The sequence below is a fragment of the Nycticebus coucang genome, chromosome 13 (genome assembly GCF_027406575.1).
Source record: "Nycticebus coucang isolate mNycCou1 chromosome 13, mNycCou1.pri, whole genome shotgun sequence".
In the NCBI taxonomy this organism is placed as follows: Eukaryota; Metazoa; Chordata; class Mammalia; order Primates; family Lorisidae; genus Nycticebus; species Nycticebus coucang.
The window spans coordinates 19,173,060-19,194,082 of record NC_069792.1 but is presented as its reverse complement, the minus strand read 5'-3'; the positions used below and the strand labels follow the sequence as shown (position 1 = coordinate 19,194,082).

General features: G+C 39.1%; 1 protein-coding gene across 1 annotated transcript in view; it reads right to left on the bottom strand.

Moving 5' to 3' along the window:
• C13H8orf34 (chromosome 13 C8orf34 homolog) overlaps window positions 1–21,023 on the bottom strand; it is a 408,836-nt gene that overhangs the window by 83,949 nt on the left and 303,864 nt on the right. Inside the window, 1 exon segment of the mRNA XM_053559485.1 lies at window positions 4,320–4,405. Within this exon segment, the coding sequence (XP_053415460.1) occupies window positions 4,320–4,405 (86 nt within the window).

The window sequence follows — 21,023 nt, the reverse complement described above, 5'->3', positions numbered from 1 at the left end:
TATATTTTTCCAAGCTACATAATTTAGCTACTATTTTCTTCTCTCTTTAAATGGATGGAAAGTTCTGAAAAGAATTCAGAAAAGGGTGCATATTATTAAATTTAATTAAATGATAGACTTTCCATTTTAATATACCAAGGAAGAGGTTGCAAATACTCAGCCTGAATAAATGGAGGGGTGGATAAGTAGTGACTTTCAAATATGCAAATAAAATAAATATAGCTGCTAAATTAAATGAATTCTACAACAAGGATGTCTATGGATTATAAGGAATTCTGGGACAGGAGTAGATGTACAGGGCAACTAGAAACAATCTATGTCACAGACTGCCAACTTTCATTGGCTGAGTTTGAACTCCTTTTTCAGATTAAAAAATCAGTTATGAGGAAGGTATTTTAAATCACTGGATTTTAAAATCAATGTCTTATATTTATCAATATTTGAGAGACTCGTTGAATCCCTATAGAAGATTTTCCTTTAGATTCATGTGTATATGGAGACAGATTTTTATGTTACATAAAATGTGTACTCCGGGAAGAAAGCCAGAACATTAAATTTTTAAGACCTTAACGGCCACCAAAGACCAAGGAGATAATGGAAAACTTGCACAAATCCATAGTCATTGCTTTTGAGTCATAGAGCTCTTTCGATCGCTGCTAATTCAGAATTACATATTCAAGAAGAAAAGCTGCTCAATCCCAGGGCACATAGTTTATCTAGATCAGCGGTTCTCAACCTGTGGGTCGCGACCCCTTTATAACAATGAAAATACATCCTGCATATCAGATATTAACATTACGATTCATAACAGTAGCAAAATGACAGTTATGAAGTAGCAATGAAAATAATTTTATGGGTGGGGGTCACCACAACATAAGGAACTGCATTAAAGGGTCGTGGCATTAGGAGGCATTAGGAAGGCTGAGAGCCACTGATCTAGATGCAAATGCAGGCTTTGATTTGGAACATAGATTTAAAAAGTAAAAGAAATTTTAGTTGATAAAATAATGTTAGACAATGAGAATGGTTATGGTTTAACCAACCATAACCAAGTTCAAAATATTAATCCACTTGCAAAGAATACTTGAATCCCTGTCTCCTAAGATTCAGCTGTAAAGATAACAATAGATAAAGTCTTTAGATTTCAATGCAAATTAACCATAATTGAAGGACTTCAAAGCTGAATTATAGACTACAAAACGGTGACTATATGCTCCTATAATTTTAATCCTCACTCATTTTTTCTGTTTTATGTGTTGAAATTCTTGAATAGGATATTAACTTAATAAATTACATTAAAATATTTTATTCTATATTACAAAGAAAACTATTGTCATATATAGGACAAGTAAATCCACCCTTTTGTGTTTTTGCTGGGGATTTTTTGTTAGAAAGACTGTAAGTAGGTGCTCAAGTACCTTTCAGTGAGTAGTTAAGAAGTATTGTCATCCTGTTTGATTATTTATGAATTAATTTATTCATTCACCCATTTATTGTATGTGTATATTTGTGTATTCATCTACTCAACAAATACTACATGCCAGGCAGTCTACCTGGTGCTCTATAAACAGAGAAAAAGATAATTTTCTATCACTCTTTCTCTAATGGAATTTACTTGAACATAGGGCAATATTAATTTTTTAACAAAAGGAACATTCTAGAGAATATTGATAACTTTTTATAGTTTATTCCTGTTTTGGTTGAATTTTTCCCTGGTTCTTGGTTCCATGTCCAGTGACATCTATAAGATGGTAATGTCTTCTCAGCTTGGCATAAAGAAACAACCACAAAGTGCTGCAAAAATATTTGCGCTTTTACATAACTGGCCATTTTTTAAAGTTATTAAGTTGAATGGACCCTGCTCAATGGCTTGTATCTAGTAATTGGGTATCAATCTAACAAGCTAGTCAGGGAAATAGAAACCTTAGTGTTAAATGCTCAGAGGGATAAGTTCCATTTTTTTGTGCTCTGAGTACTTTGCTTATTAACAATGAATTGGTGGGGGCTTATGTGCACACTATTTCACTCTGTCTACTCCAGAGCAATTTGTTTTGTAAGTATACATGATTTTCAAAACGTAAGTGATTATGTCCCTGAGGTTTTAAAAAGTCACATGTGGAGGAGGCTGAAGCAGGTGGATAGCCTGATTTCAGGGGTTTGAGAACAGCCTGAGCAAAAGTGAAACCCCATCTCTACTGAAAAAAGAAAAATTAGCTGGGGATGGTGAGGGCGCCTATTGTGCCACCTACATGGGAGACTGAAGCAAGATGATTGCCTAAGTCCAAGAGTTTGAGGTTGCTGTGAGCTGTGATGCCAAGGCACGCAGGGCACAGAGTGAGACTGTGTCTCAAACAAAAAATACACACACATGGGTGGGTGGGAAATGAGTCTTTAAACTTGGCAAAAATTATAGAATTTATCGTCTCCTCACTTTAGAAAAGAAGAAAGTGAAACATGAAAGGATAAAGTAATTTTGTCAAAAATCTAGGTGCATCTTACAAGGGTACATGTGGAACTTAGTAAATGTAGAATATAAATGTTTTAACACAATAACCAAGAAAAAGCCAGAAAGCCTATGTTAACCAGTGTGATGAAAATATTTCCAATTGTATATAAAACCAGCACATGGTACCCCATGATTGCATTAATGTACACAGCTATGATTTAATAAAAAAAATAATAATAAATAAAAAAAAGAATGGGGGCTACATTTTTGCACCCAAGATTTTACCAAGTATGATAAATAATATGTGCTATGGAATTATAATGAGTTCTTATGATGTATATGCATGGAAAAAAAAATCACATTAGTGCATTTGGATAATTATTGGATTTAGTGATTTGGCTAACTTGAGTAGAAAAAAAATACTAAACTAAAAATTCATATTGTGCCATTTGTTGACTAGGTCGTACTAACATCTGAATGTAAAGAATGTGGGATGTAAGCATTTCAAGAAAACTTAAAACCAGTGAATGCTTAATGAACCAATGTAAGCTTAAACTTAATGAATATAATTTTTCCAGTGGACAAAGTGTAGTCAACATATTACTGATACATTGTATAATTTCCCAAGAAATTTAAATCCTTACAATGATCATTAAGTATGTAAATGTAACTGCTGAAGGATCTATATGTAAAGCTTAGTGAATTGAAGTAGTTTTGATACAATTTTAACATTAATGGACAAGTAATTAAATAGTATCTGTTTTGTGCCTGGTTTTGTTTTGGGCATGATGGGGAACACAAGAAAACTTCCAGAAGCATAGAATCTAATTAAAGTGAGAAGAATAAACACCCAAGAAGCAATTCAAAAACAATTAGGGGCTCAGAGAATGGAAGCATTCCTGCAGGCTGCTTTTAACTCCATCTTAGAGTAGAATGGAAGAAAAAGAATTTAATGCTAGTCAGAGAAGAATGGCCTAAGTCAAGGGCCACAAGAATATCTGTTGAGAAGCCAGGCTATGTCAAGTGCTAAGTTCGGTGTCAAGGAATGGTCAGCCTAGGTCCTTCGTACTGCTGTCTTCACAATGCTCAACATCCATTGTCAGGGTTAAAAGTCTATCATAGCAACACGCCGCATCATCAGTGCTGTAGATTTGAGTTCATGTAAACACTTATCATGTCTCATATTATGCTACCCTGCCATTGGTTTATGTTCCCACAGCACTTTATTTTTCATGGTTATTAGGTAATATTTGACATATTAAAAAGTATATGTGTAAACACATACAAATACAAGAGATGTAAAAGTCTGTCTCATATGCAAATATAATACATGATATATCTATTTCACAAAGCATAATGACAAATAAACATCCCAAGACCCCACTTAACTTAAGAATTAGAGCATTTCCAATAACTTTCATAAACCCTCTCCTGGAGGGTAAACCCTATTTGGGGTTTATCATTCCCTTTGTTAAATATAGTTTTATGACTTTATGCAACTTTTCCTAAAGAATATCTTATTTAGCATTTTTGTTTCAAGCTTTGTAAAAATGGTGATCTATAACTTGCCTTTGTTCAATCAGCTTTTAAGATTCATTCAGAGGTGAGTTAAATGTGTTCAGACCACACTGGGAAAATCCATGGCCGAGTCAGTCTGGTTGCTTGAAATCAGCCAGAGTGGGAGCATTTACACCAGGGAAATCGCCAATCTCTACAAACGAGGGCTTCCTCTCCGGAGAGAAACAGTTGCTAATGTTTACCAGCATCCCACTGATTTTACCTGGTTTAGTTTCCTCCTTTCTTTCTTGTTCTTTTTTTTTAGTCTTGAAATGCCACTACAAACTCTAATAAACATTGTTACATTTAAACTTACCTAAAGAATCTGGGATTGTTTCGTCTGGAGAATGAAGTGTTTGTAATGTCTCTTCTGTCCTTTCTCCCATGGTGTCTCCTTGAAGCCTAAAGAATTAAAACAGTCGCTGAAACCTGTGATAAGGTTAAATTGCGAAATATGAGCTACACGCTACAGGTGACAGGAATGTGAACTTCTAAACTCCAAAATCAGATAGGCGTCTTCAAAGTAGAAAGGAAAGTTTATCCAAGCGATTTCAAAATAGGATCTTTGCTTTTCTAACCTTTAAGGAGAAGTCTCTTTTATTAAATACATTTCCTCTTATACATTTAAGGTTGGTCTAGGCAGGATCTGCTGTTCTTCTCAGTCTGATCAGAGAAAGGTTTATAAGCAAATGTTTTCCCTGAAACTCCAAAGGAGAATCAAATGGAAGGAGTAGGGGAGTCACGGTACACAGCGTGCTCATCTAACTTCTGGGTCCAGGATTCAGGAGATGGTTTTCAGGGTTCCACAGAAGGATGCCAAACACAGTTCTCCAAATCAAACCACCTGTGCAAGAAGCCCTGTGAGTCAAGGTAAGTCTCTACAGTGGACACCAAGATCTGTAGTGTGGGAGACTGCCCAGCTTCTCACAGACAACGGGTCTTCTGCAGAGAAATATTGTGTAGGTACTTTTACAACAATATGTTCTAAACTTTCATACGCTCACCTTTATAGTGGGAAAAGTGGACTAGCAATATCTGATTCAACTCTGGATTTATGTCCCTCTCTGAAACCACATTAGCAAAGGAAGAACATTTGGGAACTCGGTTTAAGAATAGCAAAGTAAATACAGCTCTGCTCATGTTGGAGGACAGTATATCAAACAATTCAGAGGTTGAAAGTTTCTACCAATGTTGTTAACTTTTCTACTTAGCTCCTCGGTGGACAATATCAATAAATGTATCACCTAGAAAATTAATATTTTAAAAAATACAAATGTACTGGATAAACATATTATTATTCTCAACTATTTGATATTTTTGCTTTTATATACCACAAAAGAATCACACAATAACTTTCTTTTAACTTTTGCAATTTCAAGCATGTCTTTTTCCTTCTTTTATGTGTAATTATAAACATTGTAAATTATACTTGTATTTTAATTTTGTAACATTAAATTCTGCATATCTGTTACATACCACATATTGATACCTGCATATTGCCTTTTATACATAAAACCGTGTCGTTTACTCTATAACATAAAGAACTGTCAAAAAGAATTTCCTGATAGTTGTAGCACTTTGGGGTCAGCTCTGTGTGGTTCTATAATTTTAGTTTTTTAAAAATTCACTTTGAAAATAAAGTGAAAGAAATAAAGAAATAAGTTACCTCCATATTTCTCAAATCTTCCCTACTAAGCATTCATGTTATTTACTTCAATTATGAGAGCCCCTTTAATGTTTAGTAACATAAAATATTCTTTTTGGAGCTCTCATTGTCCAGAATCATTCTATCAAAATCATCAAAGACAGAAAACACAAAGGAACATGAGATATTAAAAGATATAATTAGAAATTATTATTATCAAAAATTCACAATGAGCACCAACACACTTGGGTATTTAAGTCAAAAATCTCAAAAGGAAAATAAATCTCTAACAAAGACAGAAAGAAGTAAGACATGAAAATTATACTGTAATTTTTTTAGTGTGCACAATAATAAGACAAATGTTGTAGAGACACAAAGAAATTATAACTCCCTAATTTCACAGAGCTTTCAATCTAGCCAAGCTGAAGAGACAAACGGCTGTGACAAAACACCCAACAAATTGGGTGGCCTTTAAGCTGGTTCATCTTTGTCCAAGCACTGCCCTCCAGATACCTTAAGAGCTGAGTTTACCCTGACTTGGCATCAATTTCACCGCAGAATGCTTCACAGCTCTGCTGTCTTTGAGGGCTCTGCCAAGGTTTCCCAAGAGTAATTCATACAGCACCACCTCTGTAAGAGGTAATAGTCACTGTGCTAACAAGGGGTGTGGGGGCAAGTCCGGGAAATTCAGTCTTAATAAAAGTCCAATTGTTTTTTTGCTTTCTTAATCACAAGAGGTTTACTAATACTTTGAAACCTTTTCTCTTAGCTTTCCTTTCTTTTTTTTTTCCAACTATAAAAAAAATTTTATTTTCAATTATTTTGGGTCATAATAGTTGTATGGAGTTCTCTTAGCTTTCAAAACCTCTTCTTTTATATTAAACAAACTCTTATATTTTCAGCCCCCAAACAGAATGTTCCCTGCTCTTCTTTGTCATAACTGAAACTCTTTTCTCCTCTATGAATAGTACATCCCTTTTCACATCTAAGACTACAGAATTCCCTGTCCAGCAGAGGCTACCTGACCCGTGAACCTCAGAGAACACAGGATTATATTATGTACGTTAACTTTTCTTCTCTCTGTCTGAACAATCTTTGCTCAGGTTCAAAGTTTTCTTCTTTAACTCAAGTTTCACTACAACTCTGAGTGATATTTGGGTCCATATCTATCTATCTGCAAATCTCAAGGTCTCTTGACCTCCTCGGATTGGGAGATCTTCTCTTCTGCTTCACCTTCCCTTATCCAAGAACAGACAACTCAAAGTCACTCCAGGTTAGAAATCTATAAACCCAGTGTTCTCTTCTGTGACAACAAATTCACCACCTTCAGGCTCTTTCACAATCTTACTCTTCTCAACACTTTCTCTTCAGACCAAAATAGACCTCCATTTCTTTGGTTTCCTCCCAGTATCTGCCCTCCTGCTTCCCTTCTGCCCCTGCTCAGAGACTCATGGATTCCTCTGCTTCCTGGCACCTGTCTTCCCATCAGTCCTTCCCAATCAGACCCCAACCCTGGGTTAGTCCACTTCTCTTATGCACATGGACTTCTGAGCAAGAGGGAAATCATCACTGCAGGATCAGTGAGTACAAAGCAACGGTCTCCAACTTTAAACTTTAAATGGTTGTCTTTCTTCCATTCCTTTCAAGGTGTTTTCAAAATTATCACCTTTCTTCTGTGTCACCCAGAAAAACGGATGTGTAATCAGCAGTAAAGACCTTCAACTTGCCCTCACACACCACTCCAGAATTATCTTCCTACTGACCCATATTCGTCACTGTTCTGCTTTAAAGAGGGGTGACAGGCTCTGTGCCACACATAAAGCTGAGACCATCCATTAGGCTGGTGACCAGGATCTCATGGTCTCTCCTTCCCTAGGACCTCCATCTATGTCTTCTACCACCACCCCACCACAGGAATCATCCTGGTCATCTCCTCTAGCATTTCCCAGAGGTTAGAAAAAAGTTCACTTCTCTGTAAACCTTGAAAGAAGGACACCAAAATAAAGTCCCTCCCATAATGATCTAAACTATCTACAGCTGCTGCTTGTCTTGCCCGTCCCATGAGCCACACTCCTATACTCTTCATGCCGTGCTTTCACTTCCTGTTTTCATTTCCTCCCCAGCCTGTTTTAATTTGATTTGTGCAGGACACCTCTTACAGCACCACTTCCTGCTTTCCAATTGCCATGCACAAAGAAAGTTTTCCAGACTTTGTCTTGAGGCTGTCAGCTCTGTCTTCTACGGCTCCCCTCTCCTGCATATCTGCCTGCATCTAGGAAGATGCCTTCTCAATCTCCTTTAAAAGCGTATCATGCAGACTTTTAAATGATATTCCTTTTGTTTCTCATTCTATCCAAGGCCCTTCTTTTCTCACTCTACATTTCTCTTCCAATCATCTCATCCACTCTTCTAGTTTCAGCCACACATTGGGTAAATTTTTTCCAATTTTTATATTGAATCCTCAGCTCAAGGCTAGTGTACCAAAATTCCTGCTGGACATTTTACTTGTATACATGCTATAAGCACCTGAAAGGCAACACGTCCAAAAGCAAGCTCACTTTCATTATCACTCTAACTCCCACTGCACATGGCTAATCAATTCCAGTGTTGCAAATCATCCTTCCTACAGAGATTTCTTGCATCATCATTTCTTTATAATAATGCTATAGTATAACTGCTCACCTTGATTTGTCTGGACTTGCGTGTAGTTTCCTCACATACATTCCTACTTTGAAATGTGTCCTCAAAAAATCCATTTTCCCCATGAATACGAGGATGTTTGAAACACAAATCCAGCCACATTACTCTTCTATTTTAAATACTTCAGTGGAGAAGGTCTTAACATGAGTCTTATTAGTGGGTTCATGAATAGGCTTTGGTAAATTCACAGTAATTCACAGTGAATTGAATGAAGAGTTGTAGTTGATGTGATCTTTTTTGGAAAGAGAGTAATTTTAACCAGTCCTTAAAATAATCCTTGACTCACAAGAATTTAAGAGCTACCATTTTTATTTGCCTCTCATTACCTCAAGATGAGTTACAGTTTCCTTAGCGAGTCATCTGAGGTTCTCCATTACACAATGTCTACCTATGCCTGCAAATTCATCATCTTGAATATTCTACCATGGATTTTACACTCTGTAAACTCCAAACTACTTTTACTTTTTTGCATATATTTTGTTTTTAAGCTTTTGTGTCATGATACTATTATCTCCAGCAGAGTATGCCAATACTGCCTTTTGCTATTAGGCTTCTTTCTAGCTTTTCATTCTGTATTCTCCTCTTTTCTGAAGTTTTTCTTCCAGGAGTCTTAGTGCTTATGCAAATCTTTACAGGCTAATAAGGGACTGAAAAATGGAAGTAAAGGGACTGAATGGATAATACAGGAGTTTGGTTCATAGAATGAGCAAGAAAAGGCAACAATCTTTTCTTATTTTACTATATTTTAATTGTTTATGTAGATGTCTGTGTTTGTCAATGCCCTGAAAGTGTCTTAAAGGCAAGGGTTTTGTTTTTCACATTTTCATGCCATTCAAGTCTAGCTTGATACATTGGAAAGTATAAAAGAATTTTCTTAAGGTGTTTGTTAATGAACATTTCACTTAAGAGATAAAGACAGATGTGACCCAGCCTATGTATAGGAGATTTTGTATAGAATAACTATTTGTAATAGTTGTAATTATATTTTCTTGAAAGTGGTACAACTCATCCAGCATATATTTGAGGTTAAGTAGTTGTTAGCCTGTTCTCACTTTCGAGCAGTTGTGTCATCCAGGGGGCAGGAGAGATGCGGAAGTAAAACATAAAAGGAGGAAAACCAAGGCAAGGATGAGCTATTGAGCCAACCCCAGTACTGCCCCAAAGGAACAGGAAGAACTCTCTACCAGGGGCTAACGCACTCGGAGGAGGGGTACTGGGTAGTGTAAGCAGAGGGAGAAGAGAAGAACAAGGGTAAATTGTGCCATTTTGTCTCTACGCTTTTTAACAGAAAATTCAAAACACCCAACAATGAGACATGGTTTTCTGTTTTTTTCCTGGCATTAGGTGTCAATCCAGTTGAGCCATGTGATGGACGACAGAAGATTCAAATAAGTGAATTCTTCGTTTTTCTATGGACTAGTGACATTCAAATTTTAGATTCACGAGCAGTCACCTTTCTGTATGCTACCACAGAGACACACACACACACACACACACACACACACACACACACGTATACCTATATATTCCCTGAATAATTTCAGGAAGAACACAGAATCTAAAAAGTAGACTGCATTGGATGTACTATCATATACATGAACTTAAATGCCAAGCTACCATTTCTAACTTATACAGAAATCCAGAGGAGATGGTAAACAAAATCGGAATTAACTAGAGAAACTTTAATGGAGTAGGTAGTACTTAAGCTGGCTTTGAAAAGGTCTTCAGATTTGATTAGGTGGAGAAAAGGAGACAGGGTATGCCAGGGAAAGAGCAGAAACATGACGGAGATATTCAGGTGGACCAAGAAGCCCCTGTGGGGGTAAAGGTAATAAAAGGAAAAAAGAGAAGAAAGAAAACACCAGGCACATAAAAACAAGCTGATCACAGCAGTGAAAGAAACATATTAAGAACAACAAACAAACGGTCACGATACCTAAGAGGAGTTCGGATAGGATCTTGCAAACCAAACGAGAAATTCGACTTCACCTAGCCACGACACTACGTAAGTGTTGGAGTATATGCCCAATATGATAAAATCCTGTGCTAAAAGCATAATATTCACCTTTGGAATGGTGGAACATAGGAGTGTACTTGGAGAATTTGGAAAAGAATCCAGCAATGGAGGAGCAAAAAGAGCTGGGAGTAAGGAGAGTCTGCGAGAGCATCTGCCCCAGGTACGGGGGGTACAGTAGGGGACATGGAGACCAAATGCCCATCCTCAGGGCCCTTGAAGACTGACCGGAGATGGTGACCACATAAGTACAAGTACAGAATTGGGTGTGGATAAGAAATCTGGTTAAAATTAAAGGAAGGAAAGGTAAACACACAAGGCACCCCGGGAGGGTCTGGAGGAAGGGGAGTGTGCCACTTTAGAGAGTGTGCCCGGGGAAGGCTGCCCTCAAAGGGAATCTTTAAACCAAAACTTGAAGAAGTGGGAGAGGAAGCAACCCAGTCCCCTGGGAAAGAGCATTACAGGCAGAAGGAATCGCAAATACAAACAGGTGAGGCCAACGACTAAAGTGGATTGAACCAGGAGATCAATGGGAGAATATGCTGTCAGAGAGGTGACTGGGGTTAGATCAAGTAGGACCTGAGATGATGAGCTAGCCAGGCTTCTTCCCTGCTGGGGAGCCACGGAGGAGCACCGCGATCAGCCTTTTGCTCCAACCCACTGTCTCGAGGGTAGACTTTAGGCACAGGCACAGAGCCTGGAGACTCTTAGAACTGGAGTATCCAACCCTCAGGTCACACACAGATGCTGGTCCATAGCCCGTTAGGCTGCACAGCAAGAGGTGAGCATCCAGGGAATGAGCGAAGCTTCATCTGTCACTGTCAGCCATCACCCCCAGATGCCACCATCTAGTTACAAGAAAATAAGCTCAGGGTTCCCACTGATTCTGCACCATGGTGAGTTGTATATGTATTTTGTTATATATTACAGTGGAATAATAATAGAAACAAATTGCACAATAAATATAATGCCTTTGAGTCATCCTGAAACATTCCCCTCCCCACCTCCCCATCCTGGGAAACTGTCTTTGTCTTCGGTGAAACCAGTTCCTGTTGCCAAAGGCGGAGACTGCTGCCTCCGGAAATATTGTAACTGTCTCCATAAAAGATGAGTGTGACTGGCTCAAGGGAGCAATGCTGGAGGTGGCAAAAAGCAGACTGATTCTGGATAAATTCTGGAGCTAGAGCCAACAGCATGTCTGATAAATTAGACTTTGGAAGTGAGAGAAAGAGAGGGAAAAAAACGTTGCCAATTTTCTTCGCTGAGCAAGTGATCGTGTTGTCATTTATTTGCCAAGACGAGGAAAACCAAGAGAAATTTGATGGGCATAAATTAAATTTACTTTGAGGCATGGTGGAGGTTAAAATGCATCTTATGGAACACATTTTATTTTATGGAACGAAATGTTGCCTGATTCTAGAATGGCAATAGAGCTAATTGATATCCCTGAGCTAAAAAACAAAAATTAAAGTAAATCAACAATAAAATCCCTTTGGACATGTAGAGAGAGGTGTGGAGAGGCAGCTGGGCATCCACTTGGAGATGCTGAACAGGCTGTTTGGAGCTTTGAGGAGAGCTTTGCCCTTTCTGGGTTCTAAAATCTCCACCAAGGACTTCAGAATATGACATGCTATGACTTAATTTGGCTATTTAGAATATTATGATATTCTGTTTCACTGAAAAATAAGTAGTAAATCCTGATAAATGTCAATTAGGTCAGGGGACCACATTAAACAGCTGGGGCTTTAAGAAATTTTGAACCATTTTCTTCAAAGGGTTAGAAAATTAACTTATCTTTCCCCTCCAAAGTCTGCTTTTCATTCACAAAGCCTTTTTCATAAAAACAGTCATCAAGTTACTTCTAAGCCTCTCTCTAAATGTTAATTTTCCATTTTAAGATTTCAATATGTTTCTCCAGATTTATTTTTTGAGGAGAATTCTAACAACGTATTGTCACTCACTCAATTTTGAAGCCTTAAAAAAGTCAAAATTTGTCACCAACATCAAAAATTTATTGGGGGGCCTTTGAAGGCAGAGCCCTTCCTCAAGCCCTGGGCCTGTAATTGGGCCTGAGACCAGTGAGGATTTGCGTGATGTCGCCCATGACTCTGTGAGCTTCCAGAAGTCAGAGACCAGGCCTGATACTCTTCACACCATCAGGGCCTTGAATATTATTTTACGTGCGTAGTCCCCAGTGTACCTTTCTCATTTAAACGATGTCTGAGTTCACACAGCATCTGAAAGGTTCCTTTCTTTCCCTAGAAAAAGTTACCACTGCCCTGTGCAACTCTGCCTCCCTCTTCCTTAAGCCCCAGTTCTCATGTCTTTCCTCCTACTCTCTTTCCAAACCCACCCCCTCCCCCTCTCTGTCCACTTTGATCTGTCATCATTCCAGCTCAGCCCTTTGCTGAGCAGTCTGCTCACTCCAGTCCTGGCCCCCATGCTGTCTCTGAGAGCCTCTCCCCACATCCCTCGAGCCTCACACACGACTCTCCCTCCCAGGATGTCCTTTACCAAGAGAAAATTTTCCATAGTACCCAGATTCCCCGTCTTATTTTGGATATCACTACTTTCAATTCTTTTTTCCTACCGCTCATCTGCAGACACTATTGCTCTTGCTTAATTCTGGCTGCTGGTGTCATAGGCTAAGTAACCAGGTACCGAGAGGAAACACCATTTTCCTAAGAGCATGGGGGGAGGAGGGAGGTCAGGGAAGGGGTGGAATAACATCCTCCCCCACCCGAGGACTTTCCTTAAACTTTGCTCATTATAAGTTTTCTCCCCCATTCACAAGAACCTCTGAACATTAACCTCTGAAATGTAATAATCGATGGTGACATAGAGAAAAAAGCCATGTTCTTTTCTATTAAATTTCCCTTTTAACTTCCTATCTTCTGAAAGTGAGATATGGGCCTGCAAATGATCTGTCACTACTAATCAAATTTATAGTTTTCTCGTATCTGTGTTGTGGCAGACGTGAACTTGGCATAAATGCCCTCTTATCTGGACTGCTAATTACTTTTCTGGCAGAAACTTGAGAATTTTAAAAACAAATCTAAGAAAAATACACAGGGAGAATAGATAGGTTTGGGGTTTGGTCTCTTCTGCTTTACCTCAACTCAAATGTAAAGATGTCAACACAAAATAAGGTGCAGAAGACAATGGAGTGAGATTGATTCTTAGCACACCTGGGACCAATTCAACCAGATTATCCAAGCAGATACGATCAATGTGGGCCACCAGCTCACATACCCTGGACAGATTATATGCACAAAGGACAATCTCGGGACATCCCCAGATTCCTGAAATCTTAGGCAGTCATGAACAAAGATTCAATTCAAGTGGCCAGTATGCTCTGGAGCTAAGGAAACTCCAGGAGGAGGCAGCCAAACGCTGAGCTACAGGCAGGCCTGGGTGATGGAATCAGCATGCTTCCTTCAGAACAACTGCTAATGACAGCCCTCAGAATGGGAGAAGATATTTGCAGGTTATGTCTCCGACAAAGGTTTAATAACCAGAATCCACAGAGAACTCAAACGTATAAGCAAGAAAAGAACAAGTGATCCCATTGCAGGCTGGGCAAAGGACTTGAAGAGAAACTTCTCTGAAGAAGGCAGGTGCATGGCCTACAGACATATGAAAAAATGCTCATCTTTAATCATCAGAGAAATGCAAATCAAAACTACTTTGAGATATCATCTAACTCCAGTAAGATTAGCCCATATCACAAAATCCCAAGACCAGAGATGTTGGCGTGTATGTGGAGAAAAGGGAACACTTCTACGCTGCTGGTGGGAATGCAAATTAATACATCCCTTTTGGAAAGATGTTTGGAGAACACTTAGAGATCTAAAAAAAAATCTGCCATTCAATCCTATAATTCCTGTACTAGGTATATACCCAGAAGACAAAAAATCACATTATCTTTATATATAAAGATATTTGTACCAGAATGTTTATTGAAGCCCAATTCATAATTGCTAAGTCATGGAAAAAGCCCAAGTGCCCATCCATCCACAAATGGATTAATCAATTGTGGTATATGTACACCATGGAATATTATGCAGCCTTAAAGAAAGATGGAGACTTTACCTCTTTCATGTTTATATGGATGGAGCTGGAACATATTCTTCTTAGTAAAGTATCTCAAGAATGAAGAAAAAGTATCCAATGTACTCAGCCCTACTATGAAACTAATTTATGGCTTTCATATGAAAGCTGTAACCCAGTTATAGCCTAAGAATAGGGGGAAAGGGGAGAAGGAGGAGAGGGAGGGGGGAGGATGGGCAGAGGGAGGGTGATTGGTGGGATTATACCCGCGGTGCATCTTACAAGGGTACATGTGAAACTTAGTAAATGTAGAATATAAATGTCTTAACACAATAACTAAGAAAATGCCAGGAAGGCTATGTTAACCAGTGTGACAAAAATATGTCAAATGGTCTATAAAACCAGCGTATGGTGCCCCATGATCACCATAAAAAAAAAAATTAAAGAAAAAAGAACTGCTAATAATGCTTATTTACAGCCATATTTCATGTCTGTAAAAGAACTGGTGAGCTGTGGGTGGGCATTCAACCTGAAATGATTCCTAGAGCAGACCCTTTTCAAAATCTATGGAAGTAGGCAAGTAAAGTTCTCATTTGACACTATGGAGCACTGGTTCTCACATTTTAATGCACCTGGGAATCTCCTCCAGGACTTCTTGGAACACAGATTGGTGGGCTCCACCACAGAATGTCTGATTCAGAAAGTTATGGGAGAGAGCCCGAGAATTTGGGTTTCTATTAGTTTTCTAGGTGATGCTGGAACTGCTGGTGCGAGACCACCTCTGTAGAGACACATCATGTAGCTGTGGAAGGAAACACGGTGGTGGTGGTGGACCATGCATGCAGGGCCAGACACAGGGGACACTCAACCAGAGGGTGTTGATGTGTTTATTTCTCTAACTTGCCAGGTATTGACTTAGCTGAACACCCAATTTTTTTCCCGGATCTGTTATGATTCAATCTCATTGAGGTTCCAACTCTGAGTCTGCCGCCACGTGAGCGTAGGCCACTGCACACTGAGCCTAAGTCGGAGAATTGCTTGGTGAGCAGACATCAAGTTCAGCAGCAGCTGTGAGGAATCTTTTGAAAGGTCTGATTTCTAGCAGGTTGAAAAATGGGATTGTGTGTGAAGCCAGAACATCCTTTTGAAAAGTCACCAAAGCTTTCATTCTTCATAGAGCACATTTCTTCCTTTAATCAGAGACCCTTTCGTGGAACTGAAACTGATGCCTGCCTCACATACGGGAGACACCCCACTTGGCTGTATCCTTGGAAACATCTGTTAGATAGCTTATTTCTTTTGGATTTTGTCAACCTCTCTCCTTTTCTCCTGGGGTTAAAAGCAAACATTTCTGGACTTTTCTACACTATAATGCTGGAAGGGACAAGATGTTGTGCTACCTTAGTAAGCAGATTTAAATTCCTTTCTTTCCTTTCTTTCCCATTTCACAGGATTTGAGATACATAAAAATAAGTTGCTGCAATTAGTAAAACTAGAAGATATACACTGACATTTTCAGATATGCTGAATATTCCGAATATTCCAAATATTCCTTCGTACCAGAGAAAGATGAGATTTTAGCAGGGCTCTATCTGCCCACAGATGGCGACTGAGAGAATGCTACCACTGATATACAGCATCACAAAGTTTGAGAAATTAAATTACTACTAGATATGGAATCAGCAAAAAGAAATGAATCAGGGGACCCTTATATCAAACCTTCTTTACAGGGCTGGGGGTGGGGGCTGTTATCTTAGCACCCTGGAAGACTGAGGCAGGTAGGTTGCCTTAGCTCACAAATTCAAGAACAGCCTGAGCAAGAGCAAGACCCTGTCTCTACTAAAAATAGAACAACTAGCCAGGCATCATGGCAAGTGGCTGTAGTCCTGGCTACAAGGGAGGCTGAGGCAGGAGGATCACTTGAGCCCAAGAGTCTGAAGTTGCTATGAGCTATGAAGATGCCACAGCACTGTACACTCTACCCAGGGTGACAGAGTGAGTCTTTGTCTAAAAAAAAAAAAAAATACTTCTTAGAAAGCTGTACATTGTTGTGGAGAGTAAATAAAGGAAGTCCAGAAAACCTCATCAAGTTCTTCTTAATTAGGAATGACGGGGGATAGAGGACAGAAAAAATCTGAAATATTCCCTCAGAGGCCTAAAGCAATTGTGTCCCAAGGTTGCAACCTTAGTAAGCTAAGCTGGTGGCAAAGGCAACTAACAAACGAAAAGGCTGCCCCTAGGTTATGCAAGGATCACTTTGCTGAATTGGAAGAAAATTCCCTTAATCCAGAGGATTATGTGCGGGCTGAGAGCCAGGGCAGTCTGTGGGACAGGGACCTCTTCACTGGGAGCTGCTTTAGCTGGTGAACATTAGTAAATCAATAGCTCCCACACTGAACCAACTCCAAGTGACCCAACTGCAGTCAAGCCAAAGATGTTCTGGATATTCACCAGTCCAAAATTCTACAACCTCCATCCACCATTACTGATAAACTTCCCTGGGAGGGTGCAAAGAGAAAGAATCAAAATGCAGAAATTCATAAGCTAGTCATAAATTAGTGGACAAGTAGAGAGCAACGAAATCATTTGAATGCAAATAACACTAAGTCTATAATTTCAACAGCCATAGTCAAAGATCAGAATGCACACACTATGATCTATGTGAAGAATACATGGGGGGAGGAACGTAATAATCGTTTTAGTACTAATAAACTGTACAAGATCTGAAAGAAATGGGAGGAAGTTGGGAAGAATCTAAGTATTCTAATTCTCACATCTACAGGAGAAGTAAATGATACTGCTTCCAATAATTCAACAAATACAAACTTAAGTATGTTATTGATAAATAGTCTTAACCATAACTATCTATGGAAATACAACAGGCTATATACACTACAAATTAGAAGAGAAGAAATATAGCAAATGAAAGAAAATTTCAAGAAATACTAAAGTACAAAAAATGGTTAACAAACCACAAAATATACTTGGTATAAAATAAATGAAGTTACTCGTTTATTTGATATGCATTAAAATCTACAGGGAGTAAAAGAGACATATCTGACATTGGATTATACACAAACTTTAAAAGTCAAAGTATCAAGACAAATATGCTATGAAAATGCAAAGAAAAATTAAGACATATTTAACATAAGGGAAAAGAAGAATTACAGAAAAGAAGGCTTTAAATGGTTTGGTGTTAATTGTTAGGAATTTCTATCAGCTGAAGTTTATAACACTAAAATACACAAAGCAAATTAATTATAACTGAAAACATTGTACCTAATTTTAACCATATATAAAGAAAATCTATTATCATCAAGGAAAATTGTAGAAAAAGTAAACGACATAGAACATTTTCACCTGGCAGCTTCATAAAGAGTTAAAAACATGACTTTGGGGGCAAATGAATGTGAAATGATGATGGGCAATTTAGCTATAATTATAGATGTAAATTTATATATGAGTAAGACATGGATTCAGTGGATTTCATATCATTTTTGAATCATCAATTCCTCTTTAGGAATTTACCTTAAGTAGAAATGTTATTCATTACTGTATTTAAGAAACTAATTAAATAAGTAAAGGACTGGTTAAAAAATAATGAGGACATATATAAAATAGTGTCCTCAACAACGAGAAAATGAAACCAAGGGTTCACCTGATTAAGACAACTAAACTGAACCTGCCTTGCTGCTATTTTTTTAAAAAATTCAGATTAATATCAGGGTACAAATGATTAAGTTATGATGATTGCCTTTGTTAGGTAAGGTCCCTGTTGTAGTTGTGTCCTGCACCCAGGAGGTGTGCCATGTGCCCTTACATTGTGCCCATTAGGTGGAAGTGCACCAACCCTCTCCCCGCTCCCCGTCGCTTGAATTGAATTTTTTTCTTGAATGGGCATGTGTTAGTTTATCTGCTGGTTTCATATTAGTATTGACTACATTGGATTCTTGCTTTTCTATTCTTATGATACTTTACTAAGAAGAATATGTTTCAATTCTATCCAGGTTAATACAAAAAATGTGAAGTTCCCATCCTTTTATGGCTAAATAGTATTCCATGGTTATATGTACAGCACAATTCATTAATCCATTCTTGGGTTGATGGGCACTTGGGTTGTTTCTACATCTTAGCAATTGTAAATTGAGCTGTGATAAACAATCTAGTGGGAATGCCCTTATGATAAATGGATTTGTTTCTTCTGGAAGAAGAATGGGATCGTGGGATCAAATGGAAAGTTTATTTTGAGTTCTTTGAGGGTTCTCCCTACTTCTTTCCAAAGAGGCTATATTAATTTGTAATCCCACAAACACTATAAAAGCACTTCCTCTACCTTGCTTGCTTTTTATCATTTACTTTTACCCCGATTTCCCGAAAATAAGACATCCTCCGAAAATAAGACCTACTTACAGGAAAGATAAGACGTCCCCGAAAATAAGACCTAGTTCATCTTTGGGAGCACACCTTAAAATAAGATACTGTCTTATTTTCGGGGAAACAGGGTAGTTGATCTTAAAACCTGCACAGCTAAAAGTCATGTGGTCAAACAACATATGACTAAGCTCCCACTAGCCATCCTATAGATATCTACAGGGGGTCACCAGAATACCATTCCTTAAAGTTTTTCAGGAACTAGAGGACAGCTCTTACCTAGTTCAAACCAGTGGAGACCACCAACTCTCTAGCTGGGCCTGCATGGGTGCTGGAAGAGTGGCCTGTTGACATCAGAGGGCCAAAGACTTCAGCCTCGGATCATGCAAATGCTGCCATTTTCTAAACCCACGTTCTATGTAGAGAACGTGGCTCCATTACTCTTTTTTTTTTTTTTTTTTTTTTTTGAGCCTGGGTCTTGGGACTCCCAGACACCTAGGGTCATTAATGCCTGGGCACCAGGTCTGTGGGCAGAGCTGCCCTCGCAGAGCCACACAGACCCCATGTAGAGGTCCTGGTACTTTGTCACAGAAACCCAGGATCCAAGTCCCCCTGGGCGTGGGCTTCTGGCTGGGGGTGTAGGGGGTCAGCAGGCAGAAGCAGATACTAGATTCTCCTTCCCAAGCTTTCCCCAAGACTGGCGAGGCACCAGACCAGGGGCTTCTGGGAGGCAGATAGAGCCTTTGGGTGGGTGGTGTCCAGGCAAATAGGCAGGTCGTCAAATAGCAGGAAACAAGTAGCAAAATATTAAATTTATAAAACCCAAGGGTTTATTGTTCTATTAGCTCATTTTATAACATGGATAAAATGGAAACTCCGAGAGGTTCTTTAACTTACTCAAGGTCACGCAGCTAATGGATTCAGAGAAGACAGCTCTGGGCTGGGCTGGCTCTCCCTCCTGGCACAGAAGCTGGGGTGTGGCTTACTCTGGTTAGTTCCTGGCTATGCTCTCCCACCTCTTCCAGCTGTCCTCACCTCTTCCAGCACCCGGAACCTCAAGAGGTCTGCTCTGCCCTCGCCTTCCGAGCTGGGCCAAATTCAAAGTGACCACACTCACTACTTAGCTTCCCTGGCTATTCGGACTACACCCTGTTCCTCCCTCTACATCAGGACCTGGGTAGGCCTGGCCAGAGGGCCAAGTAGGTATTTTGAAGGCACTGGTGGTTAGAGAAGGAACTTGGGGAGCCAGGACAGATCTTTGAGACTTAATGGGAGAGGCTGCAGTGATCTTTGGGTGGACAGCCCCTGTCTCTCAGCCCCTCTCTTGGCCTCTCCCTAATTTCTGGGATAATGAAACACTATCCCATTGGGCAGTGGGGCCCAGAGACTTGACCTGAGTCCCTGTGGCCCTCCATTACTCTTGGGAAAATCCCATTACCTAATTTTCATCCACTTCCAATCACCTTTCCCCATCCCCTCAACCCCACTTCTTTACCCTAAATATTCCTAAGCCCTATCTTCAGAGAGGCAGAGATCTGCTCTCCCATCTCCTCGGTTAGCTGCTTTGTGAATAAACTCTCTCTTTTGCAAAACCTGTCACCACAGTGAGTGGCTTACTGTGCCACCTGTAGAACAGATATGGTTCAGTATCAAAAAGACGATGTAGAGAACTATCTGTTCATGTGCCACTTAAGTCCCAATAAATTAAACGAAAAATCAAGGGGCAAAAACAGCACATTTTTATGATCTCATTTTCAAAGAACAAAAGAAATAGATGATAGATTGACAGATGAACTGATTGTCAGAAAAAAAACGTGAAAAGTACTTAGAAAGCATCTCTCCCAAACTCATGAAAAAGATAATTATGATTTTAGAATACACGACAGCAGTAAGAACTCTGTCCTTATTTCCAAACGCGTGATTCTATGTTAACACTTGCCATGTTCCAATAGACCAGAGCAGAATGTTAGAAATTTAAGCTTACAGACATAATTTTGTCTCCTTTTCCACTGGTGGTGGTGTGTCTATGAAAGGCAATAAACAGCAGCTAACTGAATGTTCTTAGCACTGCCCTCCAGCTTGATATATTCTCTAGGTTCTAAGTTTGTTAGGGCAAGAAACTTGGTTTAAGTTTATGTTTAACATAATCCTGTGTGATAAATACTACAGGATGATACCTAGTTTTATAAATCTCACAATATTAAATTGCCTTGTTCATTAGCATTTGGACAGCATACCTA